This window comes from Crotalus tigris, unplaced genomic scaffold, assembly GCF_016545835.1.
Source record: "Crotalus tigris isolate CLP2741 ecotype Arizona unplaced genomic scaffold, ASM1654583v1 scf7180000018974.730210, whole genome shotgun sequence".
NCBI lineage: Eukaryota > Metazoa > Chordata > Lepidosauria > Squamata > Viperidae > Crotalus > Crotalus tigris.
Genome location: NW_024097305.1, coordinates 231,636 through 258,889, shown reverse-complemented (window position 1 = coordinate 258,889; position 27,254 = coordinate 231,636). Strand labels below are relative to the sequence as shown.

Sequence of the window (27,254 nt, the reverse complement as noted above, 5' to 3'; positions counted from 1 at the left end):
TGCCTTGGCCCAGGCCAGCCGGGAGCCAATGTACAATTTTGTGGTGGCCATATATGCTGAAATGCATTCAGTCTTAGCTCCATAAGCCCCCCCCTCCACATGGCCTGAGAGAAACAGTGAGGCTCCTCCAGTGGACCATGCCTCGACACTTGCCCTGGTCCCACCCCCTTCTGCCAGAGACCCTCAGAACTATCCCACTCCTGTCCAGGCCCCCACAGGCACCCTTGATGTGAACGATGTAGAGCTGGCCATGTCCACCCAGTAGGCCACACCCACTCCATCCACGCCCACCCAGTAGGCCGCACCATCCTGGCCACACATACCCAGCCCCCTGAGGGTAACCACAATGCTGATGCGGCCCTCAATGAAATTGAGTTTGACACCCCTGCTCTAAGACACTTCCAATACAAGTGTTGAGATCCACTAAGACAGCTCCTATTCCACCCCAAGTCCATATTTGTGTGTGTGTGTGTGTGTGTGTGTGAGAGAGAGAGAGAGAGAGAGAGAGAGAGAGAGACAGACAGACAGACAGACAGACAGACAGACAGACAGACAGACAGACAGGGAAAGAGAGACAGAGAGACAGAGACAATATCAGGAATAGGTGGTCAAAGTAGCAATAGAATTCCAAATCTAAATCAATGATATCATGTTCCAGTATATACTCAGAAAAATAGTTGAATAAGACACATCTATCATGATCAGTATGTTGACTAGGTGAGAGCTACCTTATTATGAGCTGACATGGCATTTATAAGTAACATTTCTTTTTTTTATTAAAAGTTTTAAAAAATTTATTACAATATAAACCCCCCAACCCTCACTCCTTCCCCCCCTCCCCCACTTCCCAGAGCTGATTACAGGGTAACAAATAAACAAACATAATCTAACTAACATAAACCAACTATACTATCAATCAAAACCATAACACACTTTAACTTTTCAAAACAAATATTAACAAATTAAAACAAAAATAATAATATAATTAAAACTATTAATAATTATCTAAAATCTACTCAAAAGCAAGGTAATACTTTTCAGTTTCATATTTCTTTTGAATATAATCAGTCCATCTTCTCCAAACCATAATGTATCTTTCTTGTGAATGGTCCTTCAAATAGGCGGAGATTTTCGCCATTTCTGCTAAATTAGACACCTTAAGTATCCATTCTTCCAAAGTAGGCAGTGAGTTTTTCTTCCAATATTGCCCCACCAATAATCTTGCAGCTGTTATAAGATTCAACATCAAATTGATTTCTTTAACATCAAAATCTACAATAATACCCAACAAATATAATTGCAGAGTAAACTTTATCTTTCTCTTAAAAATCTTTTGAATATTCCACCAAATCTTAATCCAAAAGGCTTTAATATCTCTACAGATCCACCAGATATGAAAATAAGTTGCATCTAAATTTCCACATCTCCAACATTTGGGCTGTAAATTCGGATACATGTGAGACAACTTTTGGGGATCCAAATGCCATCTATAAAACATTTTATAAAAATTTTCTCTTAAATTTTGCACTTGTATAAGTAACATTTCTTGACTGGAAGACAAATTAGCAAAGCAACTCCAATTGATTTGGAGAAGGAGTAGAAAAGAGATAATCTTACTGATTTTTTTTCCTCAACTGGCTAGATGCCCTATCTTCTCCCTGTAATACTATATTGTAATAAGGCTACTCCTTGAAATGGAACATAATAAAAATTATCTTTTATGTTTCATATTCCTAATGCTGTAAATGTTCTAAATCATCTACCTTAATGTACTGTTATCTATGTTAAGGGTAATTCCTATTGCAGTACACAAGAAGGAAATTAGCAACTACCCTCCCCAACCTGTTTACCACCTATTGATATCCTTGTACAATTTAATTCTGCGTTTAAGCAGTTTTCACCAACCAGAGATCTCTGGTCTCAAATCTTCAGGAGACAGGAACTAGTCTTTCTGGCAAGATAGGCCACTGACTGAATAAAAGTAGAATTTGGAAAGGCTTTGCTATGGTCATGAATAAAATTGGAATTGGGAAAGGCTTTGCTATTAAAAATAAAGATGCTGCCTTGTTAAAATTATAATTTCTCAAGGCATGGGAGAAAGCCTTGATTGCCAGGGAAAGCATGAGAAGCCTGCCATTCTAGAAATTTTACTTTTATGTAAAATTGCTAAGCAAACCCGTCCTGGCTTAGTCTTATCATATTTAAAGTATGTTTGTCCAGCTTTGTAATAGGAACAAGCAGACTGTTTGAAGGCCACATAGCTTTCAAACCTTGGTTGTGACACGCTAGCCCCATTTTGAAACCATCTTTATCTGGACGAGAAAACTAAAAACTGTTTGACCAACTAGCTCTCTGGCCAGTTTATCTTGTAATATGCCTTTAGCTCACAGAGCTTATTGATTTCCTTAAATTAATGTTTACAGAATGCTGCTGAATTTTACTCAATGGGACATTGTTCTTTTGAAGCTTAGTAAAATAAGAGACAGAATGTTTTTGCTCTTAGTTCTTGTGCTAGGACTGATGAAACATTCTGATTTTTTTTTTAAGGCCAGCCTTGAACTATAGCTGTTTCCTACAAGTATGTTTACTCTGGGTACATTAGTAATGTGACACAGCATTAGACTCTAGCATTCTATTTTGTTTAGACATCTCTAGATGCAACATTCCAGAAATGAGTATCTATTTCACTTTTAACAAAATATTCAGGGAAAATACAGGCTCACACAATTTAGCATTATGAGGGATAATGTGTAACGTAAATAGTAAAGTTTGGTTTTGCATCTCCTTCTTTCTGTATATGTAAGGAGGTGGTTAGCCTTCTATTTTCGAATAAACTACATTTTCTTGTTAAGTCTGTGGTTTATTCTGATACTTAAAAAGCCAAATTCAAAGTCCATAGTTTGATAATCATTTATTCAAGTTCATATTGATTAGAATGAACCACAGCATCACACATTTATTTGTGATAACTAGAAATATTAAAAGTAGAAATTTTTAGTCGATTCTACTTGAATGAGGAAATTCAGCTTTGCTGGAGCTTATTCTCATAATACTATGCTGTGGTTTCACAGTAAGTTTGAATCATGATAAGCCCTGTCCTAAAGGAAATTGTCAGCCCAACCAGGTAGATCAGACTAGAAAACACTAAAACTATTCTTTACAGTATTTCTACCACAGAATCTTGCAAGTCTGATGGTGCTTCCCCTCCTGTTTGTCATATATCTCAGCACAGGGGTGTCAAACTGCCGGCCCACGGGCCGGATGTATCATGCTGAAACCATGCCCACCCCATTGCCAGCAATGGAAAAAAAGTCATGATACGTCACGACACATCACATGATATTGTGAGTTTGACACCCCTGCCCTAGTGAATCAGAGAACAGTCACTTTTAAACACAATGTTGCTTTTAGGGAATTAAAAAAATATTTCAGCTTTCTTTGTTATGTAACAGTTCTTGCATATTTCTGTCAAGGTCCCTGATTCTCTAAATAAATGCTATAGAGCACCATAGTTGTTTGTAGAAAATCTTTACGTTTCCTTGATGTGTCACATCATTTGTCACATGTCCCACAAATGTTCTCGCAGTTTCTTGATAGGTATAAATAATAAACATCCTGGTTCAGAATTAGTAAACATGACAGTGTAGATCAGAGGAAGAAATTTAAAGAATGTGTGCTTCGTTTATTGTAAATTATAGTTTCCAGTTTCATCTGCTGGGAGGCTTGTCACAAGTCCCTAGTCAAAAGACAGGCTTGAGGTTGAAAAGGATCTTGGTGGACTTGAAAAATGGGCCTTTTCCATTAAAATGAAGTTTAATGATGAGAAATGTAGGCTTCTACACTTAGGTTGGAAAAAAACAGGTAGATGGTACTGACTCCTTGGTTGTATTTGTGAGAGGAACCTGGATATCCTGGTATACCACAGATTAAGCATTAGGTAGATTAAGCTGCTACTGTCAAAAGAACCAATATAATCTTGGACTACAGCCATAGCATTGGAGATCACAGGAAGTTATACTTCCATTCATTCCATTGGACAAACTGTCCTTTGCAATATTGTATCCAGGATAAGAAAGATGCTGATGAACTGGAAAGATTGCAGAGAAGAGTAACAAAAATGGTGAGGGACTTGGTGGTCAAAAGAACCAGGTATATTTAGCCTAAACAATAGAAAGTGAAGGGAAGATTTGATAGTGGTTTTCCAGTACTCGAACTACTGCCATGGGGGAAAGGGTGCAGATTTTTTTCTCCATACTGCCCAAAGGCCTAAAGATCAAAGGATGGAAGATCTTACAAAGAAAGATTCAAACTTTAAGTAAAGAGTAAATCTCAAACAGTCATGGAGTCATGGGTGATACACTGTCAGGCAAGAACAGCAAGACCCACATGCGCACAGATCAAACTATTATGTTCTGTTTATAATACAGGAATTTCCACAGTATGGCAGCCTACTTCTTGGAAAATTAGATAAGACTCCAAGGATTTAGGAGGAGTCAGCTCTAGCTCTTTTGCAATTGCACAGTGACTCCAGGCTAGCTCCATGCATAATCCTCCATGCCAGGCTGCGTGCTTCCCAATATACACCACTGAAGGTTTTCAAACAAAGTTTGGATTGTGATTTATCTGGGATGCTTTGAGGATTCTTGCCTGAGAAGGGGCTTGGAGTCACAGACCTCCAAGTCACCATGGTCAACATATACTCCCTGCAAATAAGATCCTTTTGGATCTTTTCTCCCTTTGATATTTTCATATTGGAATCAAACTGCTGAAGTAATGTAATCCTGTCAATTTGTCCTTTGATTCACTTCCTGGTGGACATACCTGGTTGCCCTATTTCAATAAGGAGAATGAATTACAATTTACGTTGCAGAAAAAGAAAACCAAAGTGGCTGTGAAAGGACAATTTAGGAAATTGTGGATATAATTTTTTAGTTAGAGCTGTTCTCCCATTACTCACATATAGGACAATATATTAGAGGAAACCTGATATTATTTAAACTGTCTCATTGAAATTAATATAGCTTTTAAGTTCTTAACAATTGTATTAATTTAGTCAAAAGTAATTGAACTGCCTTTCTGAGAGATTGTCAAAATAAAGCTCATCAAGTCTCTGTTTAGGTTGCATTCTACTTCTTTTCCAGTTGTGTTTATATAGGTAAATAAATATTTCTCCAATTCTCAGTAATCATGTTCCATACCCTTTCACTTTGAATAACCATTTTTTGAATGTTTCCTTAATAGTGAATAGATCAATGAAGGTTAGGATGATAAAGCAATTAAACTATGTTATGTAAATTACATGAGTGCCTTAAATGAAGTTTGCTCTATTTTATATTTGCAGCAATGTTGCAAGGTAATGTTATTAGACTGAGGTATATATCATACATCCATATCATCAAGTCCATACCAAGAACATCTTTGTTCAAATCTACTGCGGGAAAATGTAGCATCCCCAAGCTTCATAACTTCTCAGTGTATTGTTAGCTGGGTATTATAGAATTTAAAACCTAACTTATACTAGGCTGATGAAAACTGAAGTCTAGATTTTCTGGGTCAAAAATATTGTGCTCATAACCACTCCAAATTTCAATTAAAACAAATTTCAATTAATTCCTTTTAAACAAATCATTTCCCAGTCTCACTTAAGAATGCTAAATAAATACCCATGAGTTTGTGAATGGGGGGAACTAAAATTTCATAAAGTTTCATAAATGTCATCATAATGGGTTTTTTTTCAGTGCCTGGGGTCTGAAAATGTTACTGATTCCTAGTTTAATAAAAGGCCAGGAATATAATGAAATGATCTGACCATGTTTTTTTTGCATAGCATTCTAGCTGGCAATACCATAGGTCTCCAGGCATCTGACCTGCAGTATGACATTTTACACTAGAAATATCAAGATTTGGACCTGCAGGGTTCTGCACGCACAGCAGGGACTCTATTGCTCAGCTGAAACAGCTATGGCTTTCTCTTCCATCAATACCAGTGGTAAATTCTGTGCAGCCTCTCTATAAGATTCGTTATGCAAGAAGATTTGAGAACTCAACTTATGGATTGAGTTGCATTTTTTGCATTATCTTCTATATACAACCTCAAAAGAATTATGTTGATTCACAATATATGTTAGCAAGACATCATTAAAGGACCGTGAATGAACATAGCAAATAAAAGTAGATGAATGTTTTTTAAAGGTTATTGTGTACAAGTAGTAATTTGACTTAATTTTGAGAAAGCAAAAATGAATTTGAAAGGGAAATTCTGATTCATTCATTATGAAAACTGAGGTCCAGATTTAATCATCTCATTTTCTTACATTGAAGAGACTGGATGGAATTCTCTTTTGATGTTGTATATTTCTTAAACAGTTTCATACTGTTCTTTTGGCAGGTTTCATTTTTTATAACTTGCTAGATTGATGGCTGCAAAGCTGGACACATATTAATAGGTCCTTTTTGAATAACTTCTTCCAAGAAGATCCTTCTCTGCACTGTGAATGAGAAATTCGCTCTAATTTGGAAAAATCCAGAAGGCTTCCTTGAAACTCCTGTAAATGGGAGTTTCTTTTAAATAAGAATGTGTTAGCATTCAGTCTTCTGAAAGTCAGAGAGTTCTGTTGGGTAATGAAGAAAGTATCACATAATTGAAGTTCAAGCATTTTAGTTCATGTCTTCCTATCATTCAGATTTTATGGTGGTTGCACATCCATTCAGGAAAGACCATCCATAGTTTTTATCTAGTCATCACTGTTCAGAAAGAAAAATAACAAAAACAACAATAAAATGTAACTTTTACATTTAATCAGTGCACAAACTGATTAAATCAGAAAGATTGATTTTAAGATGACTTAATTCTTCAGCCCAAATCAATTTAAATCAGGACATTTTGACTTAGCAGGTGGTTACTCAAGATTGTTGGGATACTCTGCTGTGCTGTTTCCCTGGGAGTTTATATGCTAAGTTTATATGCTTTTCTTTTTTTACTTCAGTTGTTTATTTATTTACAGATATTTACAGACAAAGTATAACCATGTCTGATATCCTCAGTAGAGCAAAAACAGGTCTCATTTCATCTTGCCCCTTTACCTGAGATATGATGTGAGGAGTTACTGAAACTGCCAAGTTTATCTGTTTTAAGTCCATTTTATCTGTAGTGCAAGTCCCCCAGCTTGTGTCACTTGTGTCAGGAGATAGATCTCTCCTTAATCAATATTTACTTAACAAACAGCAAGGGATAGGAGAGTTTGTTTAGAAGAATCATGTGCACATAAGGGTGAATGAATGCTCGGTAAAGTACTGTGCCTGTTTGTCACTGTTTCTTTTTTCCTCTCTTCTTTTCAGCAGTTCAATTTTTGTTTCTTACCATGGGGTCATGTTAAGGAACTGTGATCATGTTCAGAAATGGTTTAATAACTCTCTCTAGTGAAGAAGCTGTGCATAATACTTCCATTAATATAATGGCTAAAAGACTGGATTGTGAATCTGAAGGTTTACATTTTAAACATCTCCTCTGTTATAAACTGTCTGGCAGACTAAGTAATCCATTCTTTCTCCATTTTATTCACCCAGCTGTAGTATAGAGAAATGGAGTATCAGTTATAATTATGTGGCAGAACAGCAGCAACAAACACAGCAAAGGGTCTTGTGGCACCTAAAGGACTAACGTGTGCTTTTGTAGATAAAAGTCTGCTTCCTCATATTCAGTATTCCTTACATACGATGAACAGAACTGTTACTCACAAAAAGCCTATATGGTAATAAATGCTATTATACTTGTGAAATATTTTGGAAATTATTAAATCAAATTGCTAATATTAATATTGATAGATGCTGCAAACATGTCTTTTCTGCTTTTGCCCTTTAGAAAAAAAAATATTCTTCTCTTTGGAGGACTCCTGGCAATAACTCTTCAAGGTCTCTTCCAAAAGATCTTCAGGCTTAGATCTGTTACCATGGGAAAGGATTTCCATAGTTGTGGGGCAGGCTTATCTCTTTATGTATTCTTGCAGATCCAACATGGCACCTGGCAGCATTATTTTTGAACAAATACATTTTATGTGTACAAAATGTGTTTAAAACACTTCAGCCTAATTGCACTTCATGCTGACTATTTTAAAATCCACTTCTTCTAAAACTACTCTCCACTGCACTTATATTTAATATTGAGAAATTCTACCACTTGGTTTACAAACTAAGATAAGTCTTCTCCAGCTCTTTTTTTACCCCATTAAACTCATCAATGCATTTGTTTCTGAAGGGACATTTTATGTACTAAAATGTTATCCTGAGCTGCCATTCTCCCTGACTTTTTCCTCTCTTTGAATCCAACCAGCTAGGCTAAAAAGTAGATAGAAAAGAGCTCTTTATCTTCTTCTCTAGAACAATTGAACTGGCCACATACAATTAGCTTTAAGGCATCTGAGCCTAGTTGTGTGTGCTTTTTTATTTTGTGAATCAGAGTTGTAAAAGCCATCTGAAATATTCATGCAGAATTGTCTGAGAAGCAGTTTCTGTTTTATTTACTGCACACTAGAACAGCCACAGTGGATTAGTTTGACAATACCCGTAACAAAAGCACAACAGCTGATGCGTGTGATGTTAGGAGGTGACAAAACAGTTAAAGTATGCTGCTGGCTACAGGCAAGCAGTCAGCAGATGCAGACAAAAGGGTTTGTGACAAGAATAACTCTCTCTCCAAGGCGAGCAGTCAAGAGTATCCAAAATACCAATACCCTTTTCTCCTTGACATTGTCTTCTTACACTCAGCATTTTATTGCCCTTTTATAGTAAAGAAACACAAACAAAACCAAAGTGCAATTCCCAAGGAGATCTGTTTTGATATAAAGGGGATCTTCCTTTCACCCTTATTTTCCCTCCCCTCTGACTTTAAGATGATTCAGTCTAGAGGCAAACTTGGCATAGGGGGCATCTCAGGTGCTGCCTCTTTTGCACATGGGCCTCTGGGATTAAGAGGAGCAGTGCAAGGACATTTTCTTCACCATTCCTATCCCTTTTGGTTGAGATTGTACAAAGGTAGCTCATAAGTGATTGCGTTCAGGGGAGAGAGAAAGAGAGAGTGTGCGTGTGTTTTAAAACCGGCTTGCCTGTTAAAAATTAACGAGGCAAAAAAACATCCTTTAAACAGAGCAGGTTGCTTCTTTTTTCACCTTAAAGTAATGAAATCAATTTCTGCCACTAATAAAGAACAATAGAATTAGGTAAGACACATGGGAGTCTAAAAATAGCAAGAACATTAGTTCTGCCTCACACACACACACACACACACACACACACATACACACCAGGCAGGGAAAAGAAAAGCTTTGGTCAAAAAGTTTTAAGGGACTGATAAATGTTTTTTTCTACAAACTAATATTTCTTTCAAAAATGGGCCAGGGTCTGCAAAAGGTGAGAAGGTAGGATATGTAAGAAGGAAGAAAGGAAAGTGGAGGCAAGGCTGCCTTCTCACTAACCTTTGTAACTCTCCTTCTATTCTCTCTGACATTCATTCAGCTGCCAAGTGTGTTTGGCAAAAGCTGCAGCCAGCCAGCACACTTCCAGTGACCGCTAACCTTGGTATGTCCTGACACTTATGATGAGTATCTGCAGGACACAGAAGGCAGGCAGGCTGCTATGTCAGGCTTTTATTATGTACTGCAGAGGCTGGGGACAGTCAGTTTAATAAAACAAATCATCCTTGAAGGTAAAGCAACTGGGAGGAGAAGGGAGGGGGACTGGGGGGGGAGGAGAGGGGAGGGAAAGTCTTTGCTGCTTGGGCAAAAATAAAAATAAAGAAATAAACCTCCCAAGAAAAGACAGGGACAAAAGTGGGGAGTGAAGGACTGCCAATAAAGCATCCCATTTGAAGCTCTGGCATCAATACAATTCTATCTAATAGACAAACACTTTTTCTGTTGGCAGATTAAAGTTTAGCAGCTTAATCCTATATGCATCTATTCAAATTGAAGTTCCATCAAGTTCAGTGGCCATTATTTCTGATAAAATATTGAAGGCCTACTGGTGAACAAATCTAAGTCCTGTTGATGGAATTGTAGGGTTTTTGTGCTAACCTTCCTTCCTTCCTTCCTTCCTTCCTTCCTTCCTTCCTTCCTTCCTTCCTTCCTTCCTTCCTTCCTTCCTTCCTCAAAATATTATGGTCTTTGGCTTTAAATGTTCCATGTTTAATAAATACAATACTGCTATAGCTGTTATTACACTAATAGTAGTATAGTAGTAGTAGCAGAACACTGCCCAGGACTGTCTGAGAATAAGATAGGGAATCTTTAAATTTGATAAATAAAGTATCTTATGATGTTCATAAAGACAATTTTATTAATGTTTTCATGATTTCAGTTTATTTACTTTATTTAAATAGTTGTGCATTATGATAGGTTGTGTTTGTGAACTTTATGACATAATATCAGGCATGTAATGCTATACAAAAAAAATGATTATATCAAGGAGACCTTTATCTGCTTGCAACATTTCTGACATCAGCTAATGAATTTGTAATCAAAGTTTATTTCTAGATTATTTATGCGTGATTCATAATCAGATTGTAAGCCTGACTGTATACAAGGATGTATGCTTATGCACATGAAGCAACAGTTTTTCCATTATTAGTCTGCATTTCTGTCAAAATCATGCCTTAGTTTGTTCATAAAATGTGGTGAGCATGCAATATTATGATTATATTATATTAACTTTCTAAAGTTAAAACCAAGTGAACATTTTCCCACCAATCTCTATCCTTCTTCCTGGCAGGAAGGTTCATATATTAAAGGAGACTTGAAGAATAAGCAGTTGCTTAATCTGTGACTGCTATGGAAGCCATAGGAGCAAGCACCATATTTATTAGCGGACACCAGAAAAGTTGTTCTTTCTTTGTTTTACTGTGATTACCCCCCACCATAGGAAATCATTCTAATAATACTTTCACATGCACTTCTGTTTCTCTTCCATGTCTGCACATGAATCCATTTTTTTCCAGGCTATTCCAGTTTACAAGGAACATTGTCTTCTCCCTTTCTGAGAGAAGATTGTGCGTCTGAAGTCCACCACCTCATTCCTCTTCTCAGCATTGTCTTTCTTCCCAATGAATGTCAAGTATTATTATTTGATTGACTGTAGCCACCTGATGCTAGGAAAATGTTCTGGGTTCATAGTAGGGATTGTTGTTGAGTCTATAAAAAGAAATCTGGTCGGGGCTCTTATTTGTCACTGAGGCATTGTTTTTGCAGATGTTTCTGCTGGAGAGATGTTCAATCTAATAGGTGTAAAGATGTACTTAGTAGGTCATTCTTACTTAGGATCAGGGAAAAGCTACCCCCCCACACACACAATTAGCACAGCTGACTGGTTATTTGCTCACTAGGAAAAAAAAGATCATCTAACTCTCTAATCACTCATCCATTTAAACAATTAGATGTTTTGCCTCAGAATGTGCATTCTCTTAAGAAATTAAGATGTGCACCTTATGAAATGGGAAGGGGAGTCAGTCTGCTAGATTAAGCATTGAACAGTGCTAAATTTGTAAAAGAAAAGTGACAGTCAATATGTCTCTTGACTTAGAAATCTTTCCATGCCATCCAATCCTTTGGTTTGCGGTGAAAGAAAAGGGTTTTTCAGAGGTTTAAATGCCTTTGACAACAAGCAAACAAAAGTATGTACAGTATGAAGAAAAAAACAGGACTCAGGGCAATGGTGAAGCTTATAAACTAAATCTGGCTAATATGTTAATATGAAATACAAAGGAATGTCAGGCTCCATGACAGGAACATGCTGGTTGGATTTTTAATAAATAAAAAAAAAATAGCCTGGAGCAGGAAAAACTGGAAACTTTTGCAACCCCCAAAGGCAACATTACATGTGGTCACTTTTGGCTACACATGAGGTACAAAAAAGCATTCAGTATAGGTCAGTGATGGCAAACCTGTGACACACATGTAAGGTGTCATGCCATGACATTTTGGGTGACAACAACTAACAATAAGCATTTTCAAAAGCATGCCTGTTCTTGTGCAATTTTCGGAGGCTGTGGCCACTGGATGAAAATGGGGTGTACTCTTGTGCCAACCTCCAGAGCATCTGAAAATCACACAAGAACAGGGACATGCTTTCGCATGGTTTTCAGACCATGGAAGATCATTCTCTAAAGCTACTACAAAACCAAAGACCTTGTGCGAGCCGGAGCAGTCTTGGGTAGCCCTGGGGACCTGTCAAAAGAAAGAGAACACTGCCTAAAGTTAAGCAGTGCAGCAGATCCTGAGGATAACTGGACCACAGTGCGATCATACTGTTTCCCAAGGCTCAGGTGCCTGGGGGAATATGAGGTGGTTTTTTGAGTGATAAGTGGTGGCACTAGGCTGAATTGGAGGCCCAGGCTTAGTGTTGCCACCGAGTGCTTCTGTTCAAGAAGTGATGAGAGATAGAGAGTTGTTTCTCTTATGTTCAGTGAGAGAGGGATGGGACACACCCTCAGAGTCAGGTTAAGCATTTTCTGAATTCTGAAAAGGTTTCTCAGTAAATCTCTTCAGTGTATTACTTTTGAAGATTGAACCTACTTATCAGAATGCAAGATTGCATTATCTTTTTCTCTTTAACTGTATCAGTTCTTTTTAACTATATCAGTATAAAATATTGCTCTCTTTTTCTTCTAATCCCAGAACTCAAGAACATATCCACATGTACAAAGATACATACTTTCACACCATCACTTCTTAGAAGTGGTTCCATTGCTTGTGCTTTGAAGAACTGAAATATTGAAAACCATTGCATTTGAAATAATTTTGAATTTTCTAGTTGTGGGCCATTCTTTTGGAGATGACATAACATGGCCATGCTGTGGTACTATCACAGATTTGCAATATTCCTTTATGAAACTTTCTAAGATCTTTCTCTTAGAGAGATTATTGTCAGTTTATAGAAGTTTGAACCATAAGCATTATAAGCACCACATACACTTTTTGAAGACATGCATTACAGGTAGTCCTCATTTAATGGCCACTCATTCAGGGACCATTCAGAGTTATGAAACTTCAAGAGACTTATGACCAGTCCTCATAGTTCTAGCATTGCTGCATCCTCACAGTCACATAATCATGACTAGGAACCAGCTCATAATTATGATGGTTGCAGTTTCCTGCAGACATATAATCATCATTTGCAACTTTCATAGCTGGTTTCCAACAAGCAAAGTTAATGGAGAACCTGGCCAGGAGGTCACAAATAGTGACCATGTGATGTCTTTATTTAATGACCTGCAGTGATTCACTTAACAACAACTAGGACTGCTACAACTGCTGTTGCAAGTTGACATGGTCATGTGATCCCTCAGTTTATAACTGCATTGTTAAAGCAATGGAGTTGCCAGTCCCAATTATTGTCATTAAGCAAGGGTTACTTATTACTTACCTGTAAGAGACACTTAAACTCCTCCTGACTTTATGTAACTAAACTAAATAAATCAGTGTGATATCCAGATTTGGCTACTGTTTATTCTAATTATAAATAATTTATTGTATAAAGTTAAATTTGAATTAGATTCCTAAGGAATCCTATTATTTTTTCTCTGTTCTAGTGCTTATTCTAGTAGACACTGTGCCTGTACCACAACACCAAAAATATATTATTTTTACATTTAGAAGAATATTTGTTTAAATATACATTATATTCCTAAGTGTTTTAATGTCTTCTTTCCGTATCATCCTTATTATCAAATATTTTATCAGTTTGTTGTTGTTGTTGTGTGTGTGTGTGTGTGTGTGTGTGTGTGTGTGTGTGTGTAGGCTCATTGGTTAACATTAGGCCAGTTAGTTTTTCACAGGATTGTAGAAACTGTTGAATTGTGGAACTGATTACACAGGTTATTATCATGTCTTTTAGTTGGTAGTTACATGTTCATCAGAATGTTCCTTAAATTCTGATTTCATAAGCAAAGTCTAAAAATGTTTAATCACAATCTGATTTTAAATTTAGAAGAATATTGAATTATCCTTAAGCAATTACATAGTCAGTGATGTAATATTGGCATTTGTTTATTTATTAAACTTATATGCTGCCCATTTCGCCAAAAGCGATTTTAGGTGGTTTACAGTCATGAATATAAGATTAATGATTTTAATTTAAAGTCAAATTGAGTAAGAAAAGGCAGAAAATCTCTGGTGTTGGGGGAAGAATGGAACTATAACATATTGTGAAATTTCACAAAGTTTAAATTTTATATACTGTACATGGGATTAGGATAATTAAGAATTTGCCTTTACCGTACATTCCTACCTTCCGTAGACAATTGTTTGGAATAATCTCTATTTCCCTGTTAGCTGGAATGCTCATAACTGTACTCCAAAATGTTTGGAGAAACATCAGACTGGAAAGCTAACCTCTCTTCTATTCCTTGGTACAAAAAATAGCACAATTTTTTTTTTCGACAAATTTGTTTCCCTCACACCTGCTTGACTCTGGTTTTCCAGCAATTCATTTAAAGGCCCACAGCTAGAGATATAGAGAATTCACTCATGATTTCTTCCTTTATAATTCCATTGTTACCATATTTTCCAAGAGTCCTATTTATGCTTCTGAATAATTGCTTTCTTCTGCCAAAGTGGTATTGAAGTAAATCAAGAAATAAAATTGTTACCACTTAAACCACAATCTTGATAACTCCAGAAAGTAGATGGTCCTAGTCTAGATAAATAAGATCAAAAAGCAGCTTCATATTTTACAGGAAATTATCTTGCCTTTTTAATAGCACCCATAAAACAACTCTTGATATTTGTCTGCCTTCCTCCTTACCTGTATCACAGTTCTGAAAGATGAGATATATAAAAACAAAATTTAGCAAATGACTCCCACCTTCCCCAAGTTTTCAGCTGCACCTCTACTGTATGTAACATTTAATGGTAACATGTGCTGTCAATGTTTAGGAAATAATTTCTATAATTCTAGCAATTGGAAGCATCATATATCATTAGATTTTGTATTTATATAATTAAAATGAAACAAATGGGTGGACTGCTTAAAAGGGTTTTTTTCCAGTGACAACAAAGTATGTCTTGACTACATCCCCTTTCTAACTGTTTTCACTATTTCTTTTGCATTGTAAATAAAAAAAAGTTTTTTGCAAAATGTGCCTGGTGTTTGGGTACAAATTCCACCTTTGAGTGTATTCAAGCAACCTCTATGGACTTCAGTAGCTGCTGATCACATGTCTGCATCATGGCAAATTTTATTTGTGAATTGCTTGTATTTGATTTGCTACAGTGATAACAAAGCTTTCAGTGCATTTCAAGCTTTCCATGTAAGATGCAATATATTTGGGCCAACATCTTGGCAACAATAGGGCATAAGGATTCATTAGCCAAATGTGGAATTGCAGACAATGTGGGGGAGAAAAAGATCAAATTTTTCATGGATCTTTCTGGAAAGCTATTGATGTATATAAATAAAAGAAAACTTTTAATGCTATATTTTTTTAATGATATAACAAAGAAGTAGACTTTTATTTCAGTCCTACCACACATTTTCTTTTCTTTGTATTATTTCAGGGTGTTTTTTTCTTCCTTCCAGGTGTGCTTTTGACCTTTAAAAAAATTATCCCATAAACAGGAGTATATGAAGAAATCCTACATGCAGAATTGTTTCTGGAGATTATATTTTAATTGATTGTTCTTTTTCCTTTCTTTAATAAAAAAGTATGTCAATTTGTAATTTCATATACTCAGATACGTTTTATGGCTACTACTGTTTGAGGCAATTGCCTTCCTCTTTACAAAGAAGATTACTGATTTGTTTTTTGTTTTTTGTTTTGGTATTGACTGAAGAGCTGCCTCAGGTAGCACTTGTGTTGAATTCAAGTCCACACTTTGAGCAAACATATCAAAATGTTTTATGTGGGTCAAGCTGTCAAGCTGTCTCATTAATATTGTCTTTTTTTCTGGCAACAACTTTCCAGAATCTGGGAATCTTCATAAAAATGCCAGAAGTTAAATTGTTCCCCTTTTCCTGCAAAATACGAGTTTGGTTAAAGAATCAATTACTTTTCCTTCTATCCAACATTAACACTCAGCTGCATCTTAATATGAGGAATTCTTGTAAAAAGATGTTGAGAAATGGGTTTAGAAGCTACTCAGCCTAAGCAGATGAAAGACATTTGCTTTCGGAGTTACACTGCCAGTGATTACTCACAGACTTGTGAATTACTGATGCAGCCATCAATCTACACTCACTACATTATTTTTAAAATGGAAAGGTAGCAATAAGATAATGAATGACTCAAGGTTGCTTGTCTTCTTGGAACAAGTTCCTTTTCTCCAAAGGATAGTCATGAAATGTTATGAAAACAAAACATTCTTAATCACTTATTTTCAAAATATCAAATACACACACAAACTCATACATATATATATTTGATATTTTGAATATATATTTTTAATGGATATACAGCTGTAATGAGGAATCTGGGAGTCTCTGGGTATTACTATAGTACAATTCTGATATCAGTCACATTGTCCATGCCAGTTGGGGCTGCTGAGAGTTGTGAATGAAGACATTTTAAACGGCTGTATCTTGTCTATTCCTGGCTTATGGTCATCACATGTACAGAGTTCTATGCTGCATAATAAATTTTTAATAAATCATGTCTGAAAGAGGACTATTTATGGAATCACTTTAAATTTGGTAGCTTCTTAATCAAGCTGTTGAGGGTAAAGCTTTATTGGATTCTCTCAGAAAGAATGCATAGTTGCCCTGTTCTCTTGCTGATTCTTAGCATTAGCTGTACCAAAGGAACACACAAAAACAAAGAGCAAAAGGTGCTTTCAGCACATGCTTCATGCTCTTAGAGAAAATAATGAATTTATATATGAGCATTATATCCTGCAGATCTCAAGGCAATTGCCTTTCCCCCTCATTCCCTCCTTTGTTAATTATATCTTATAAAAACAGCACCCTCTAAACCCAGATGTTCATATTCTAATACTAACATTCTGTAGTTCATCTTTACAAAGCTAACTAACACATGTTTTAAAAGTTATTGTACTATATATAACAGCCTTGCCTAAGAGAATAGAGTCCTGCTACATTTAGAAAATGCAGGTGCTATGTAAGCTCCCTTTTGAAAGCAAGGACTTAGCTCAGTTTCCTTTGAAGATCCAGAGACTTGAAACTGAAAACTTTTATTAATGCCATTGTCTCCTTGTATCAGCAGGTTCCAGAGAGATTCCTGGAAGTGGCTCAGATCACATTACGAGAGTTTTTCAATGCCATTATCGCAGGCAAAGATGTTGATCCTTCCTGGAAGAAGGCCATATACAAGGTCATCTGTAAGCTGGACAGTGAAGTTCCTGAGATTTTCAAATCCCCGAACTGCCTCCAAGAGCTTCTTCATGAGTAGAGATTTTCCACCGCTATTTATGAATGTATTAAAAAAAAGTAGCAGACTCTCCCTTTTTTATGCCCAAGCTTTGTGTGAATGTGTGTGTATGTGTTTCTATATTAATTTCATATATGAAATCAGATCAGAAATCCTTGTGATTTCTTATAGGTTTAGGTCAGTAATAAGTGTATAATTATTTTAACTCCAGCTTTTGTTTTATTTTTGCCCGTGACTTTTAACATTTTGGGAAAAAACAGTATTGGGGCATTTTCTTTCTCTCCTGGTCCCTTTTCTTATCCCTTGAGAAGAAGAATGTTTTGAAGTGTGTACAAGCCTATCTATCTATCTATCTATCTATCTATCTATCTATCTATCTATCTATCTATCTATCTATCTATCATCTATCTTATTATATATTACTCATTACCTGGTTGGTTGTTTTCTCCAGATGTCATGGTAAAATCCTACAGAAGGTGATAGCCCTTTGTTTGTATTAAAAGCTCTTAATCCTATGGGGGATTTTCACAGCTAAGGTTTCTAAATTTTTAGTTCAACTGCTAATGAAGGAAGCGCACTTTTTGTGTAACTCCATAGAAGATATATAAATCCTCTTTTCCTTGCTCAACTGAGAGCAAAAGACATCTCTTCTAAGCTTTATGACTTTCCTTTTATGAGAACAATATATGCCCTCATTTTGGCATCTTTTATTCTACTAAAAGCATGTGTTCAAGCTTTTTGAACCCTACTGTCAGGTTTTTGGGAGAGTTATCTATTTACTATTTCTATTGTTAGGAAGTTTGGGAAACAATAGTAGTGGCAAGTTCTCTCAGAAGTCACCACAGAGTTGAAAGTATGCTCTGTTCTGTTCCATGTTGGGCTCACCACATGTTAAAAGTGCTGGATCCAAAATAAAATAGACTGGAGATGGAACTGGATGAATCCAAGATTCCAGAGCTGGAATGCCCTCATTTTTTGATGTTTGCCTCAGCTGTATTTATCTAGCTATGTTTCCCTTTCTTCTTTCAAGCAAGGCAATGCTGTGCAAAGCAAATGAAGGCAAGATAATTTGTAAGTTTGGCTAATACAATTCTGTGATATGGTCACCTCCTCAAAACAATTGCATGTCACTTTCCATAAAGTAAAAAAAGAGTTGCTGTATGGTATTTGGTCTTAGTGGAGCATTTTAAATTATTTTGTTGGTTATGGGAAAATATTTCCTATTGAAACCCATGGAATCCAAAAGGGGCAATCCCAGGCACGTGTATTTGGGGACTAAGTCCAGAAGTGATTTCTAACCAGATGTTTATAGGATGACTATGATGAATTATGAATGTTTTATTTTCACTGAATTGTGCCCTTTTACTTCATCACATTGAACAGCTGGGCCTGGGCCATCTTCTAAATAGCATTTGATACAAATGTATTCTTCCCCTTCTCTGAAATCTTTAGGTGATGTATATATTTGATATTTCATATTTTTACCTGAAAACATGTTTTAACTACTTTTTCATCTGAAAAGCATTGTAAGATATGTTTGCTTTATTCTCAAATTACTATGGCAAAAATGACATCATCTCAGAGTGCAAGATCACTTTCTATGTATTAGAAATGGAACAGAAACATTTTTGTAGAAAATATTGATTAAAGGAATAAACTAGGCACAATGTATACTGAAAGCACAACTCTGGAGAAAACTGTGCATACAGTTAAGTGTTTAACTGTGCTAACTAACTTTCTAAGTTTTGAGCACGCTTCATGAGAACTGGATTGCGCCTAAACTTTGTGCAGAATTTGTACTTTTGTCCCAGTGGCTAGGAAAATAAAACCTAGTCACTTTATTTATTCCTCAGATTTACACTGAATAGAAGTACTAAAATACTTTCTGTTCTACAGCAAAAGTTAGCGCTAAACAAAACATGAGAGCAGTGCATAATGTATTAAAAATGGAGCTCTTCAGAGTTGTCCTGATATTTTCAAGATAATCTTTTGCAACGAAGAGCCATTACTTCTGGCATCTTTCAATAAAGCTAAACTCAACGTGCTGAATGCAGAGCTGCCACTGAAAATTGCTAATATTTCCCTATTTTCTATGATATTAATCTAATTGCATACTGAGAGCACGATGTTTTGTGTTCCCCACCAGCAGGTTGATGACACAAGGGCCGGCAAGCCCCAAACATCCTAATACCCCAACATAAGCAAGTTCTTGCTGGTGATGGGAGGATCTTATTTTAAGGCTGCCATTTTCAGCAAGGACAGAATATGTTTACTTTTTGTTGGATAAGATTGTTGGTATTTACTGGACAAGAATGCTCATTGAAGTCCAAAATAGAATTTCATCTCAAAATGACAAAAACAAGGTTGATTTTTTTCATTGAAAAGCAGAAATAAGGGTGGTCTGGATCTAGCTGAAATGAATTGCAACAATCTGTCTAATTCGAAAAAGAAGAAAACGTTCCCCTGAATTTTTTTATGCTTTCTTCAGAGGTATCTTTTTTTTTCACATTTTGGGAAAGTGGTAATGTCTAGCAGAATTACCTGTATGGTGTGGCACAATGTGGTTTGTCATTTTCTGTGTCTTTTGTACAGATGCAGTAAGAATTTATTGTTATCTGGACTAGTATTTATCATGTCACCTCTTGTCTCCTCCCAGGAAATTGAATCATATTCAGTCCTAATTGACCACGGTGGCAGTTTTAAGTTCAGCAGATAATTTTCTTTAGGATTCTCCTTTTTTCATCCCTTTCTTAAAATTGCTTTTTAAAGAAAAAACAAACACTTTGGAGAGTGAAAGTTTACTCCATATACATTACGATAATAAAAAAAGCTGACCTAGTCATTGCAATGATGCCTCATTTATAAATATTGCTTGAGAATCAAAAATGATGAAAAGAGTTGACAGTAAAAAAAAAAAAAGCCTTAAAACCAGCAGATTTTTTTTTAAAAAAAAATGAGGGCACAGGCCTTTGTCTAGTGACAGAAACACACAGGGTTTCTCAATACGCAGAATAGCAGTTTTCTCGGTGCAAAAGCTTTGCTGAAGCCAGCAAGATACACTAAAGCACACACTACATGAAAGAAAAAGTCCAGTGGATCTTTTCATATGTAATACTTTATTCTAGATAAAAAATAAAATAAAACATAGTTTATTAATCCAGGGATAGGTTCCCATATTTGCTTTTCTTCTTGAATGTTACTTTTGATATTTTTATTCTGGTGTGCTCCCCGATATATCTGACCTAAGGAACTGGTTTAAGATCAGTAGGATCTGAAATCATTATTGGATCATAGTTTAAGATCCTAAACTAACATTAAACAACTGTTCCTTGTCCCTGATGTATACAAGGAACTTCATAGTTCAAATCAAATTGAACTAAATTACCAGAAGTAGTTTACAAAGAGAAAGGATTATGGGAAAGCATATCCACCCTCCCGGTAGTTGCTATTTATCCAACAGACAGTCCAACTTACGTCCTTTTATCGTCTTACTTTGAAAGAAGTGGTTTAAAGTTTGCTTCTGCTAAAAATTTATGGAAAAGTACAGGAGGCTTAAAGAGAGATATTGTCCTCACATTATTACAGAAAGCTCTTCAACTCTCTCCATATTCAAAATAGCATGAAATCTTCTAGTAGCCCACTTTAGCAAACCCTCCTACTGTATTATCACCTTGGCCATGACCAAACATACCCAACTAAAGCCATATTTAATTTCTTAGACACAATTTTGAAGACTATACATTTTTAATTACCTTAGTGCTGTAAACTTTGTGCAGTTTGTCTTGAAATGAAATGGTCATTTCAAACTCAATGATCTTTTAAAACTTATGCCATTTATTTATTTGAAACATAGCCTATAGAAAAATGAGAGTGAGTGAGGCTTCAAAACGATCATAGGAGTGGGGATAGAACCAACCAAACCTTGTTTTGTTTTTTTAAAAAGATCTATACCTGATTATTCCCTAGTTATTTAATGATCATTTCATTGTGTTAGTTGTGTTGCCTTTGTGCCTCCCAAAGCACATCAGATTGAGCGTGAAATGTCAATTTTTGTTCTGTTTTAAGTATATTTTTTTCATCCTCCCAATGATTTTTTTTTAGGATTTCATTTTTAAAGAATAAAATGATCACCTTGTGCCATAGATTTCATTGCCACGCTGAGCCACTAGAGCAGCACAAGTTGCTGAAGTTGTTGTACTATGTCTTCTGTCCATTTAAAAAGAAGAAGAAAAGGAGAAAATAAGAGGATAGCTTTATTGATTTGGAATTTGGAAGCATTCAGATCAACAGTTCTATGAAGCAAAGCCCCGTAATCCAATGTATCTAAATATACCTCCTGGGAATTTTTGAGAAAGAATTGTGGTCATTTCATCTCCATGAATCTGACATGGATTTTTTTTTTTTTTTTGCATGAGTATTCTAATTTTTGATAATGCTGCACCTGATTACTGTTGATTTTGTAGCCAGGCATTCCTTGATCAGCATCTAATGTCAGGAGACTGCAGCAAAATATAAAACTGACCCACGTCCAGCAATAATAATGATTCAAATTGTCCATAAAATATACTAAAAATAAATAATGGCAGCCATGGAAGTGTAGTCAAAGTTCTGCCTGTTTATGTTCAATGCAACACATAGAAAAAATGAGTGCCACAAATAAGGCCACTATTTTGACTTTCTTGATCATTCCTGTGGATGTCCTTGCAGTTATACCTCCAGTCCCAGTCCCCCCCCCCTTTTTTTTGTTAGCAAAACTGGATGGGACTGAATTAGAAAAGACAGAATGTATTTTTAATATAGGAAAAAGAAATTAACATAGAGAAATTAATTTAAAACACTTTTTAAAAAAGATCTTGAAATTCTGTGCTGACATTCAATTTTCTCCTCTTTCTCTATTTTCCTTACTACAGAAACTGGAGCTTATAGTGTGTGCCTAGACCTTAAATGCACCAGCGGAAGGATTAGATAAAACAAATCCTTCAAATTACCAGTTATTCTCCCTTAACCAGTACAATTATTCTTGTGCCTTCTGTGGCTTACAATTTTCATGTTTGGACCTTCCTTCCTCCACACAGTTCCCCAGATGCAATAAACACTGGTTTTCTCTCCACTTTTTTCCAGCTGTTTAACACAATGTTGATAGCTATGCACATTTTGTGTCTTTTTAAAGAACATTAAAAACAAAAGCAGGAGAATAAGTTTTTGAAGAAGATAATTTTTAGAACCGTTTGATAATGCAAATTATTTTTTCTCAATCGTTTGAGCAGCATTCAATTTTGAAAATTTCTTGTAGAAGCCAATTTTTTGTAACAGTGGTGCAGATCTTGTGTTTTCTTAGCCTAACAAACAGTAATATAGGAGCAATATTTCATACGTATTATATATATGTGTATACATATACATACATATATAACCATATGTACACCTGCTAATATATATAAAGATATATATATATATATATATATATGTATATATACTTATACACACACAATAAACGTGTGAAGTGAAAAGCTTACATTTTTCCAATGTAGATTAAGAACCTATTTTAGACATTTCTTATGCTTTGTGAGAAGAATGTTCTATTTGAAGCTATAAAACACTTAATTCTTACTGTATCTCTGGTTGTGTAATGGGAACGCTTCACATTAAATGATTTTTAAAAAGTGAAAGATATTAGGATGTAATAATTATTTAAGGAAATGTTCACCCATATATTCTTGAGGTTTGCTTTGTGCCTCTGAATATTATTTAATTTTAAGTGTTTTAAGTTTGCAGAATCATTGTTACTGTACCGAGTATGTGGGTGAACATCGATAGCCAAGGGGAACTTTTATAAAGCAATGTATATATTCAGCTTGTGGCTCTTCTTGAACAAAAGGCATATGATTTTAATAACTACATTCTGAGAACATCTGTTAAATTTATAGGAATTGCTGCAGTAACTGCATAGATAGTTGAAAGCATTCTTTAAAACCCAGCTCAATACTTTTTAAAGATAGATTTCTTTCATCATGTATCCAGGAGAAGAGTGATCCACTTTCTGTAATATTACAGATTTTTTTCTATGTGCACAATGTAATTTATTGGCAATGGATTCTTCCCTCCACAGGTTACTATTAAGTGAAAAGTAAAAGTGAAGATTTTGTGGCTTTAAATATAGGACTTTCACCAGCAGAATGGAAAAATATAAATATATATAAAATATATATAAATAAATAATTATATATATATATATATATAAGTGGTTTGCAAATCCCCTCAAAGGAGCATTGTACATAAAAAGTAATTTTTTTTAATCCTCTTCTATTTGTCATGTGTATTATATAGTAATTATTGGTGTTTAGTGCAAAGACTTCTTTTGGATATGTATTCTGTGTTTGGAAATTTTTAATAAACATTGTTTTTAAAAAGCTCCCCTTAATGAATGTAACTGGTTTATATTAATAAACAGTTACTATATTGCACTTAAATGTTCTGTTGAAGGAAATACAGTTTTGTTGGTTATAAACCATTGAAAATATTAAGAGCTTGATCTGGGATATAAACTGTCAATTAACCTTTGAATTTTCTTAGGGCTAACGCTGTTTCAAACTATGAAAAGTATAAAATCTTCAGCTATTTTCTCTACTCGGACAGCAAAAGAGTCCAAGAAATATATGGTCAAATGTGGATGAGATGGCAAGTTTAAATTTTGTTCCCAGTGTTTTTACTCTAGACCAGGGTGTCAAACTCAATCGTTTCACATGACATATCGTGATGTTTTTTGCCTTTGCGGAGCTGGGGTGGGCGTGGCCTGTGCGTGACGCATCCAGCCTGCAGGCCGCCAGTTTGACACCCCTGCTCTAGACTTTGTTAAGGTATTAATATAATACTGTAGAATTTATTTAAAAAATGTAAACATACATATACATTTTTACCAGGAAGATTTTCATATTAATCTGAACTCAAGAATCAGAAAAATACTGTACCTTTTTAAACTGGAAGAATCAAAGGTTAAGGCATAAATATTGCTGTTGTCCCAGCTACTTCTCACATGTATATAGTTACAAAAGTTACAAAACACTGCCTTTATATTATTTAGCAATATATTGTAAATAGCATTATCAAAGCTTTTTTTGTAATAAAAACCCTTTAATTTGAAGTTAGTACAATAACTGAAATAATGAATTCAATTTTTAGATTATTTTTAATTTTATTATTTAGATAGAGGCAATTTCAACTGTGGGGGGGTTTGTTGTTGTCTATTGTTCTGAAGAGTTTGCATAATTTATTGGTTTAATTTATCCTAATTTATTTGATGGTGTACAATTTTGTATTGCCAAGGATGTACTGTAATATTAATTGATGATGTGATAAAACATGAAGACTCCCCTGTCTGTATGGAGGAAAAAAAGGTGCAGTAGACAATTGACTGAAAAACTTATAATTCTAGCTTGGCAGCTACTAAATTGAAAAGAAATCAGGAAAAATGTTTTTTTTTGGGGGGGGCAGCTGGGGGGAACTCCTTTTTGTGTGTGTGTTTTAAGCTTTTGTATACTCTCCAGATCTTTACCTTTTTGCTTTGTACCACTTAAAGGATACAGTAGTTCAATTGCCTTGTGTGCCTTCCATCTTCTCTAAATTGAATGTATGTGCAGTATATATGCAAGCTTGTGCAAAATAAAATATAAATTACAAGCTCATTGCTCCTGGCTTATATTCTTACTAAAATTTTTCTTTATGAGGTTCCAGTGTGAAACTACTCAAAAGTTGGAGCAGAATAAAAAGATGCAGAAAGGGACTGCATTTGTAGTCACACATGCTCCAAAGTACTATGTAGATTATTTCTGGAGCCCAACACTGAATTTTCATATAAAAATCCAATATAAAATTGAACACATTTGATGTTCAAAAGCCCCTAGTGGAATGTATTCTTTATGAATTACTGTGTGTGAACCCAACTGATAAATCATGGTTTATAAGAACATTATATAAAGTCTTCTATTTGTAGTTTTTTCAGCAAGGCTTGAATAAACAAAATGTAGGCTTACTGAGACGGGCAAATTCAATCTTTGACTGTATCTGTCTGTCTCTCTACCTATACAGGAGGTTATGATCAATTGATTGTTATTTGCAGAGTACTTTTAAAATTAGGCTTAGAGACACATGACATCAGGGTTAACAATGATGCCTCTCGCATGGGAAGCCTCCTTGGCTTCCCTGCGATCAAGATTTTGTAGGTTATGAACCATAAACTATCCCATGGGTCCATTGTAGCTTGATAGATAGATTTTTCTTGCATGCTTACATTCACACATGCATGCATATATGCATACACATATTGCATACCCAGACACATATTGAGCACACTTTTGGAGAGGACTAAATCTTTTTCTTAAGTACAGGTTTAGCAAATTGCTGGAAAAAATATTAAATAGGGAAAAGAAAACAAGAGTAGTGCCTTCCTGAGAGAATGATGTTTTGTACTACACTGAAGGCTGATTTTTACCTTCTGTGTATTGCTAGAACTGTCACCAGGGAGAGCTGATGAGAAATTTCACATTCACAGTCTTTTTCACTACTGGATTATGGAGAATGGCACCATTCCCCTGCAGTACCACCTGCAGAAAGTCAGTTGTGTTTTCTTAATGATTTGGATAGCATAAAAAATTTCTATTAATAAATAATCACTCCCTGCCCTCTCTCTCTCCTCTGTTTCTCTGGCCTGTCACCTGAGCTATTTGAGGACCTGGTTCCTACCTAGGAGACTCCTACTTCCATATTCAGAAACAACCAGGCTTTCAGGTTTGAGGCAGAGCACACCTCTACATCTATGACCTGTTAGTTGGGCATCTTGTCAGGTGGCTTAAAACACAACTTCAAGTGACTAGCTACACTCACTCCTCTCCATCTCTCCATATATTAAGGGGAACAATTTCTAGCAGGTGGTGTTTAGTGAGAAAGGAATGAAGCCAGAGGATCCACTAATCATTTTTCTTAACTGGTCCCACATTCAAACAGTAAAAATAGCACCATTTGCTGGTCTTGTTACTAAGGGAGAAGTAGAATCAGCAATGAGGGAGGAAAGCACAATTTATGCTGACATAAATTTCTGCCAAATCAAGGGGAGGACTATGCTAACATAGCCCTCTGGTTGTGCCCTAAGAGTGCTGGGAGGTTTGGGAAATGAACAGGGTTGCTGGGTGGCTTTGTTAGCCAATGAAGAGTCATGGTAGATTCATTAGATAAAATTACAACAGCAATGGTGGAAGTAGTCATTACTGATTGATGGTAGACAGAATTCAGAGGAACACTGATTTAAATAACCAGTTACCTAATCTTGATGCACCCTACACAATTGTAATAGCAAAAACTGCTGACATCTTTCTTAACATTCTCTACTATGAATTCAGTCATTTCTTGGACACATCGCCCAATGTTGCTGATTCATTCAATGAGTGAGCCAGTTCAGAACTTAAGTTTTGAAATGTACTCCTTAAATGATTGATTGCTATGTACTCCTTAAATGATTGATCTCCGGAAAACTTCATGAATGGAAACCAGAGTTATAGTAATAAGAAATCTTGGGAAGAGCTCAAGAAAAGCTGCTGGAGATTTCAGATGGATACTGGAATCTAAGAAGATTGTCTTCTTCCTACATTCTACAACCACAAACATGAAGAAACTTTTGGATTCTTTGGTCAATAATTCTAGTTTTGGAGACCAAATTCCTAGTTCATATGTGACTTATAGGCACATTACATAAGATGAGAAAGGCAAGTTTTAAGGAGTAATTGAAATGCTCTTCTTAGTTTCTCTTTGAATGGGAATTATTGGGGAAAGGGTTTCATGCACATAGTTGGAAAACATACATGTAGTCTTGAAAAGATTTTCCCAAGAATTGTCA

The 27,254-nt window shown here is 35.6% G+C and overlaps 1 protein-coding gene across 4 annotated transcripts in view; it reads left to right on the top strand.

Annotated features, from left to right (window-relative positions):
• PROX1 (prospero homeobox 1) overlaps positions 1–25,050 on the top strand; it is a 73,610-nt gene extending 48,560 nt beyond the window's left edge. For all 4 annotated transcript variants that reach the window (XM_039358035.1, XM_039358039.1, XM_039358038.1 and 1 more), the window contains one exon: positions 17,204–25,050. In XM_039358035.1, coding sequence (XP_039213969.1) covers positions 17,204–17,389 — 186 coding nt within the window. In that variant the 3' untranslated portion in view covers positions 17,390–25,050. The remainder of the gene's footprint in view (positions 1–17,203) is intronic.
• Positions 25,051–27,254: the final 2,204 nt, after the last annotated feature.